We start from the raw sequence: 9,464 nt of genomic DNA on the forward strand, positions 1-9,464 counted from the left end.
AGAGAATTCCAAGAATGGGAGGATAAAAACTCCTTGGCCCGCTACTATATCATAGCCTCTTTGGACAATTCGATATAGAGTCGATTAGATCGAACTCGCTAAAGACATATTGGATAGTCTGAAGATTATATACGAAGAGCGGAATCATTCTAATCGACAAAAGGTCCTGAAACAGTTCATGACCGCACAGATGACTAAAGGGCAGCAAGTGCATGACCATTGTCTTTGGATGATGGGCTACATAAATGAGCTGGAGGCCCTTGGTTCTGAGCTAGATCTAGTCACGCAGATCGATGCTATTCTCAACTCTCTGCCTCCAGCCTTCAACCCGTTCATTATGAATTACAATATGAACAAGCTGAATGTCAGGGTCCAAGAACTCTGAAATATGTTGCAAAGAGTTGAGAAATTAATAAGGAAGGATGAGTCAATAGACATGTTTGTTGAAGCTGGCAAGTCTGGCAAGAAGAGAAAGGCAAAGAGAAAGCCTCAAAAGAAGTCCACTAAGTCTAAGAACCAAAAGAAAGACAAGGCATCCGATGCCTATCACTTCTGTAAGCGTGTTGGCCACTGGAAGAGGAATTGTCCTGCCTACCTGGAATCTAAGAAAGGTGCTTTCGAAACTTGTGTCATGGAAACTAATTCATTAGTAACTTTTGTGTCCTGGTGTGTTGACTCTAGGGCTTCAACTCATGTGTGTAATTCACTACAGGAGTTCAAAGTAAGCAAAAGGCTGAGTGAAGGAGAGGTGACACTTTATTGGGGACTTCTGCAAGTGTTGCAGCTATGGTGATAGGAACCACAGAATTAAATTTTAAAGAAGGGATTCTTGTACTGAAAGTCTATCTTTATGTGCAAAATCTAAGAAGAAATTCGATTTCTGTTTCTAAATTGTGTGTGGATGGATATACTGTCTCTTTTAGTAATATGATTACTTATCAAAAGGAACAACAAATTCATCTCATGCGAGAAACTAGAGAATAGTCTCTATGTTCTACATCCTTCTCTAGAAATTAACTTAACCGAAACTACATCAGTCGAAATCCCCAAGAAAATGACTCGTGACATAGTCAGTCCCACGTGCCTATGGCATTATTGACTTGGCCACAAGATTGGTAAAGGATGGTCCTTTGGGTTTTCTAACTGTAGAAAACCTTCCCACTTGTGAGCCTTGTCTTAGAGGCAAGATGACAAAGCGGCCATTTAACGGTAAGCCTGAAAGATGTACATGCACACTTGACCTTATACATAGTGATGTATGTGGTCCCCTAAGTGTTAGGACCCGCAACCAATACGTGTATTTCATCACCTTTACCGATGATTTCTCACGACATGGTTATGTGTACCTAATGAGACATAAATCCGAATCCTTTGAAAAGTTCAAAGAGTTCAGACAAGAGGTCGAGAAATAGTAAGGGAGAGAAATTAAAGCTCTTCGATCAGATCGAGGTGGCGAATATCTCTCTGTCGAATTTAGGGACTACTTGAAGGCCAATGGGATTATCTCACAGTTGGCTCCTCCTGCAACACCCGAGCTTAACGGTGTTTCAGAGAGGAGGAATAGGACATTGCTAGACATGGTCTGGTCACTTCTTACACGCTCAGAATTGCCCACATCCTTTTGGGGATATGCGTTAGAGACCACAATTTACATGCTGAATCGGGTTCCAACCAAATTGGTTCCGAAAACTCCATTCAAACAATGGACCAGAAAGAAACCAAGTGTCAAACACTTGAAGATCTGGGGTTGTCCTGCGCACGTTAAAAGAACGAGTGCAGACAAGTTGGAATCCAAGACCAGTCGCTACCTATTTTTAGGCTACCCAAAGGATTCGGTGGGTTATCTTTTCTATGACCCAAGTGAGCAGAAAGTGTTCTACAATCGAAATGCTCTGTTCTTAGAGACAAATTATATCTTGGATGCTCATCGTTAGGAAATAGTTCTTGATGAGGAGAGCTCAAGATCAATGGGAGATGTCCCGTAGATTCTAGGTAGTGACCAACCTAAAAGATCCACCCGGTTATTCAGGCCACCAGTCTATTATGGTTATGACCAGGATAGTTACCTGGTGGAAGCCTTGACTAGTGAGGAGGATCCCGGGACTTATGCGTAAGCTATGTTGGACATAGATTTCCAGAAGTGGGTGGAGGCCATGAGAGCTAAGATGGACTCGATGGAGGCCAATGGAGTCTGGACTCTAGTAGATCTGCCCTCCGTGGTAAAAGCAATTGGTTGCAAATGGATCTATAAGAGGAAGAAGGGCCCCGATGGCAGGATTGAGACCTACAAAGCTTGTTTGGTCGCAAAAGGGTATACTCAGAAAGAAGGCATTGACTATGAGAAAATGTTCCTTTCAGGCATGGAGTCACTCTCTCCAAGAAAATGTCTCCTAAGACTGAAAGGATAGGAAATCCATCATATGGACGCCCAAGATTGCGGAATAAAGGGGGCGAATTTCAAAAAATTTTTCTTTCTCTTCAACTGGGAATCGAATTCCCTATTTAGAAAATCATATTTTCAAGGATCATTCTTGAACCATAAGCTGAACCAGATCTGAACCAAAAAGGAGGAGAGAGAGATAATACCTAATACAGAGAAATAATATCTCTCAATGGAGGTGTCACGCCCAAAGTAGAAACCAAAATCTGCTCCCACTGAAGATGGCATAGTGCAAGGTGGAGCATAATCAACAGTGTCCTTCCTAAGAACCTGATTCTTCCCAAGAATCATCTGGATGGCTTGTGAATACAACTCATACCAATCTTTTCTCCAAAAGATTGGAATCAAGATCCAATCTTGATTTCTCCCAAGGAATGGAGATCGAACAACTATAGGCGACGGCTGCAGGAAGGAGGCGGCTAAAGAGAATTTACAGGGTGCAGAATTCTCTCTTCTGTGATCTCAGTTCTGAAGACAAGACTGCTGGTTGTCTGTTGTGTTGGATGTCTATAGGCTGCCACCCCCTCTTCCTTTTATAGACTTAAAGGGATAAGCACCTAATCCCATTAGGAGTTACTAACCCAAATCATATCTGGATTAGAAGTCCCTTTAAGATAAGGGATAATCCTTATCTTATATTTGGTTTAGATCAGCCAGCTCCTAATCTAATTAGGAAGTTTCCAAATCTAAATCTCATTTAGATCTTAGACTCTCTGAGTGGATAGGGTGTGGGCCCAATCCTATCAGTTGATCTTATCTTAGAATTCGCCCCTTAAAGACTAATCAAATTAGCTCAGTTCGAAATGGGCTTAAGGCCCATTTAGGGTTATGTATTCATTAAGCCTTCCAAACTGCTACCCAGTTGGGCTTCCTTGTATGGCGTGGGACCCAAACATTGATCTACACATCAGCCACAAGGGTTCAGCCCAGCCTTTGTTACAAGGGCTGGCCAAATACACTGTTATGGACAGTGCACCCTCTGAAACCCATCAAATGGGCTCTATGGGCCCAACACTTACCCTAAGTGGTCCCTGGGCCAACCCACCTTGTAACACCCAGGGACTGTGGGCAGATGCAAGATTAGCCCATCAGGTATTATCCTCAATGGTCTTACACTTAACCTCTCAGCCCATAATGATCATACACTACCCGACAAGAGATGACCTCTCCCTCGGCTGCAAGGAACAGTGTTGCACTCTCTCAAATATGGATCCCGGGAATTAAAACCTTTTGCAAATCATTTTGAAACCATAATATATATACTTTTATATCTCATATAAAATATATTTTGCAAAACAAATCTCAACGATTGAAATCGGCTGTCAGCAATCTTGGTTTCTATCAGTGAGAGTGCATCCCCGATCATTACCTTTGTCTGACAAAGGGGCTGATCCTGTCACTATGATCACCCATTCAAATGAATTCTCAGACTGTCCCAACATACCCAGGTTTTGACCCCCGCTAAGGATCTCACTGATTGGTACATCAAAGACAGCCCAATCCGACACCTAGTGCAGTATCATAATCGAGTCTAGGGGTCGGGTGTAACTTTCCAGTTTTGCCCATCAATCTACAAGGTCTAGTGCAATACTGGAAATCTGGTTCAGTTCAAAGATTCAATTAATCCCACACTGTATGTGCCTAGGGTCTCACTCTGGTAGCTGAGACAAGCCACCCCAACCGACTTGGTGGCACCACAGTGTCAGCCTTGTTAGGATAGGTCTCCCCAGACCGACCCACTGGCTATGAACATTCTAAACTAACACGAGTCTCATTAAGTGTCCAGTTTAAGGGTATTACACAGAAACATACCAAGGGAACATGAATCAAATATGCGCTTTTATTCATTTTCAATAAATTCATAAAGTACATCATTTTGATCGAAGCTAAGGGCATACAAAACTGTCTAACAAAGACTTCTGAGGAGATTGAAGAAATGAAAGATGTTCCCTATGCCTCAGTCGTAGGGAGCATCATGTATGTCATACTGTGCACTCGCCCTGACATTGCTAAGGCAGTGAGTGTTGTAAGCAAGTTCAAGGCCAACTCAGGGCGGGAGCTTTGGATAGCTATGAAGAACATACTTAAATACCTTCGAAGGAAAAAAGAGTTTTGTCTGGTATTCGATGGTAGTTCACTGCAAATTCTGGGGTATACTGATGTCGATTTCCAATCAGACCCAGATGATAGAAAGTCTACATCTGGGTATGTTTTCATGATAGGATCGTGTGTTGTTTGCTGGAAAAGCAACAAATAGGGGTCTACGGCAGACTCCACACCCGAAGCTGAGTACATTGCCGCAAGTGAAGCTGCCAAGGAAGCCGTGTGGATGAAGAAGTTTGTTCACGAATTAGGAGTGGTTCCGTCTAGCACATCACCCATCCTATTGTTGTGTGACAACAATGGAGCAATCGCCTAGGCTAAGACTCGAAATCAAAGCACATCGAGAGGAAGTACCATGTACTGCAGGAGATCATTGGTAGAGGGGACGTCCTGATTCAGAAGGTAGCATCACCGGATAATGTGGTAGACCCATTAACTAAGCCACTCACACAGAGGGTGTTTGAGAAACACGTGGAAAGTATGGGACTCTGGCTTGTACCAAATTGGACCTAAGTGCAAGTGGAAGCTGTTGGATAGTTTTTGTATGGCCTTAGCTTCAACCATTTCTGATGTGCTTTTGATATTTAATGTAAATAAATGAAGTACATGTTTGATTCATGTTGTGTGCTATACTTCTGTGTAAGACCCTAAAACTGGACACTTAACGAGGCTTGTGTTGGTTTTAAATGTTCACAGCCGTTGGATAAGTTTAGGGAGATTTATCCTCCCAAGCCTGACACTGGTATGCTCCCAACTGTTGGGGTGGCTTGTCTCAGCCACCAGGGTGAGACCCAAGGAACACACAATGTAGGATTACTTGAACCCTTGAACTGGACCAGATTTTCAGTGTTGCCCTGGACCTTAGAGACTGATGGGCAAAATTGGAAAGTTACACCTAACCCCTAGACCCGATTGTGGTACTGCACTAGGTGTCAGATTGGGCTGTCTTTGATATGCCAATTAGTGAGATCCTTAGCGGGGGTCAAAACCTGGGTATGTTGGGACAGTCTAAGAATTCATCTGAGTGGGTGATCATAGTGACGGGATCAGCCCCTTTGTTGGACAAAGGTAATGATCGGGGATGCACTCTCTCTGATGGAAACCAAACTACCGATAGTTGATTTCAATCATTGGAATTTTGTTTTGCAAAATTTATATATATAATATATACCTATGTATGGTTTCAAAATATTTGCAAATGGTTTTAATTCCCGGGATCCATGTGAGTAGAGAGTGCAACACTGTTCCTTGTAGCCGAGGGAGAGGTCCTCTCTTGACGAGCAATGCTTGATCATTATGGGCTGAGAGGTTAAGTGTAATGCCATTTAGGATAATACCTGATGAGTTAATCTTGCACCTGCCCACAGTCCCCGGGTTTTTATAAGATGGCTTGGCCCAGGGATCACTTAGTGTAAGTGTTAGGCCCCTAGGGTCCATGTGATGGGCTCAGGGGGTTCATTGGGCTCTCCAGTGAATTCGGTCAGGCCTTGAAACATAGGCTGGGCCGAACCCATGTGGTTGGTGTGTAGATCAATGCTTAGGTCCCACACCATACAAAGAAGCCCAACTAGGCAACAGTTTTGAAGACTTTTGAGCACTTGATTCTTATTAGGCCTAAAGCCCATTTCGAACTGGGCTGATTTGATCAATCATTAACAAGGGGCGGATCTGAGATTAGGATGAGCCCAAAAATCTTATCTAGTCTGCTGATAAGATTAAGAGGTGTCCTAATCCAAATATAGATTTGGATAAGGGAAACTCCTTATATGGTTAGGAGGTTTTCTTAATCACTAAGCAAGTGGAGGAAATCCTATTCGAATTACAAGTATTCGAACCCTGGGAACACATAGAACACACACTGTAGTTTTGAGATAGGATCTCAAAAACCCTAGAGAAGAAAAAAAGCAGTTCGCCATCTTCTTCTCTAGCTTTCTCCTTATGCAGCCGCCACCACCTACTGTAGTTTGATTTCTCTATCAGACAAAGATCAAGAAAGAGTTCTTGATATCAGTCTTTGCTGAAAGGCTAATTCAATTCAGTGCTCATTGCCTCCAAAGGTTTCTTGTGAAGGATTCAGTGTGTTGGATGCACTCTGCTGGTTCTGTTCCACAGTTGTTGTGTCATCTTCAATAGGAATGGATCTTGGTGTCTTCTTTGGGCGTGAACACCAACTATGGGAGATATTATTTCTCTGGATTAGGTATAATCACTCCCTTCTCTTTTGGTTCAGATCTGGTTCGGTTCTGGTTCAAGTAGGATCCTTGAATCTTGATTTGAAAATCCGGAAATGTGATTCTCAATTGAAAGGTAGGTAGAGAATTTTTGAAATTCGACCACCCATTCCGCAATAGTTCTGGTGTCCATTCGATGGATTCTACCATCCCTTTCACTAAATATGTAGACCCTCACAGAAATAAACAATCGACTCTCATGTGTTGAAGGGTATGTGTTTTGCTCAAATTCATTCTAATGGAAATGATCTACCATAGGCTTGCATATCTTCTCATTCCCCACCACTTGGATCACATGCATAACACGAATCAAAAGGACTTTTCAAGGGTTGTAACGGGGCTTAGGATCAAGGTGGGAAATATTTGGGAATGTAACTCAAAAGCCATTAAGACTAGTAAAGCGAGATTGAATCAACTAAAGCTCAAATGTATAAGACCTGGAAAACCAATCACTCCATTCAGCAAGTTCTTCAACTCTGCCTTAATGCATTTAAACCTTGTAAAATTCATGCATTGAAAAAGAGATCATTCAAAGGAACACTTTTTGTTTGTAGCAGGGAGTAGTCATTCGCAACAGCTTCCACCTTTGTATATATAACCATACCCCATTTTTTTGAAATTTTAGGAGGAGCATGGATAGTTTGTAACATCAAAAGCAATTTCCACCATTCCTTCCTTTATTCTTTACTTTTTTTTGAAGAACAATAAAAACATCAACAATGAAACTCACAAATTGAGAATGAAAACATGTTCCATTTCACCGATCAATAGCCACATCGCAAATTCAGACACCCCCACACCCATTTCTTGCACATCCATACGTATCAAATGATGAACAATGCTCCACTAGCTCTACGGCTTGGGTAAGGGTATTATTTTTTTTCTCAGGTTTAAAGCTTGTAACATCGGTTCACAATAAATGACAAAGGCCAATAAAGCTCAAAGGAGTTCAACAAAGGGAATAATTTATCACAAGGTAGGCTATTTGGCTTATGTAGCTTATATAAAAAAAAAGTGCCTTGATCATGTTCATGCATGCATGCGTCAATATGACCTCAAAGAGAACTATGGCAAGTTCTAGATGAACAAATCCATGGAAGAATATCTCACATGAAAGAAAATAGTGAGACTGATATGGATGTGTCAGTCTAAAGACTCAAAATCTCACCAGCTTGTGTCTACTAAATTTAGTCACTACCATCCTCAAGGAAAATAACTAGACTAATTAATTCTAAGTTGGAAGATTACTTATTCAATCATGTTATGAACTTTTCAAGCTTAATTGAATCTTGCTCATGTGATTCATAACAAAAAATCATTAAAAACCATAAAACTCTCTTTTTTTAAATTAAAAAAATTAAAACACAACCTAAATCAAATTTTAAAACACAACCTAAATCTCCTCCCCCACACTTAAAACTTACATTGTCCCCAATGTAAGGTGAAATGCAAAGAAAAGGCAAAAATAACCAAAATATAAATGTGAAAATAAGAAGAGAAAGAAAAACGATCTTCCCTTTTTCAATCAGTATAAACCGGGTCCTCAAGGTTCAACTATTCCACATTTTCTACTCGAAAACCTTCATAGAAATGCTTCAGTCTATGGCCATTCACCTAGAACACTATGGAGGTTACTAAACTTTGAATCTCAACTGCACCATAAGGAAAAACATTAGTAACAACAAAGGGTCCAATCCAACGAGAATGCAACTTACCTAGAAACAAACGAAGCCGTGAATGGTAAAGAAGGACTTTTTGACCAACTTTAAACTCCTTCCTGGAGATCATCTTGTCATGAAAAGCCTTTGTCTTTTCCTTATAAATCCTTGCACTTTCATAAGCATCATTATGAATTTCCTCTAACTCTTGTAGTTGCAACTTCCTATGCTCTCCACTTTCATCCATCTTCATGTTGAGACTCTTGATAGCCCAATAAGCCTTGTGTTCTAACTCAACTGGAATGTGGCATGGTTTCCCAAACACCAACCGATAAGGAGACATACCAATCGGCATCTTAAATGCAGTCCTATATGAAAGAATGGTAGGATCCATCTAATGGATGCCATGAAGGGTGCGGAATGGGTGGGCGAACTTAAAAAATTTTCCTACCTTCTCCCAACTGGAATCATGTTCCCTAAATTTAGAATACAATATTCAAGGGTTTTACTTGAACCATAATCAAACCAAATCTGAACCAAAAGAGAAAGGGAGGATTATACCTGATCTGGAGAAACAGTATCTCCCAAAGTTGGTGTTCACGCCCAAAGAAGACACCAAGATCCGTTCCTGCTGAAAATGACACAACTGTGGATGGAACGGAACTAGCAGGGTGTGTCATACACAGGGGATCCTTTGCAACAACCCACTGGAAACTCTGAACACCAAATCCTTTTCAGTCTTTTCTACAAGACTGATATCAAGAACTAATTTCATGACTTCTGGGACGAAGATGGCTAAACAACTTTTCTTCTCTCTAGAGATTTTTGTGAGATCTAATCTCTATACGCAGAAGGCTTTCTTCCTTACTATAAAACCCTTGGTTCGAAATCTGATATTTTCGAATTGGTTTTCTTCTCCTTTCTTATTGATTAAGAAACCCTACTAATTAGGAGTTATCCCAATCCAAATCAATATTTGGATAGGGTATTATCTTAATCCCAATCTGTAGATTAAGTTAGTTTATTCCTGAT

The 9,464-nt window shown here is 41.1% G+C and overlaps 1 protein-coding gene across 1 annotated transcript; it reads right to left on the bottom strand.

The window, feature by feature from the left end:
- Positions 1–277: 277 nt before the first annotated feature.
- Positions 278–8,826, bottom strand: LOC148865463 (uncharacterized). The gene is made up of 2 exons (XM_088976389.1): positions 8,490–8,826; positions 278–381 (listed from the first exon to the last, which is right to left on the bottom strand). The coding sequence occupies exons 1-2, from the start codon at positions 8,824–8,826 to the stop codon at positions 278–280; spliced, it is 441 nt and encodes a 146-aa protein (XP_088832515.1).
- Positions 8,827–9,464: the final 638 nt, after the last annotated feature.

This window comes from Nelumbo lutea, chromosome 3 (genome assembly GCF_056320005.1).
Source record: "Nelumbo lutea isolate HS-2025 chromosome 3, American lotus-T2T, whole genome shotgun sequence".
Lineage (NCBI taxonomy): Eukaryota > Viridiplantae > Streptophyta > Magnoliopsida > Proteales > Nelumbonaceae > Nelumbo > Nelumbo lutea.

Coding starts and splice junctions, on each gene's coding strand:
- LOC148865463 (XM_088976389.1), bottom strand. CDS start 8,826: ATGGATCCTACCATTCTTTCATATAGGACTGCATTTAAGATGCCGATT. Junction 382..8,489: donor ACGGCTTCGTTTGTTTCTAG/GTAAGTTGCATT, acceptor AACATATTTCAG/AGTTCTTGGACCCTGACATT.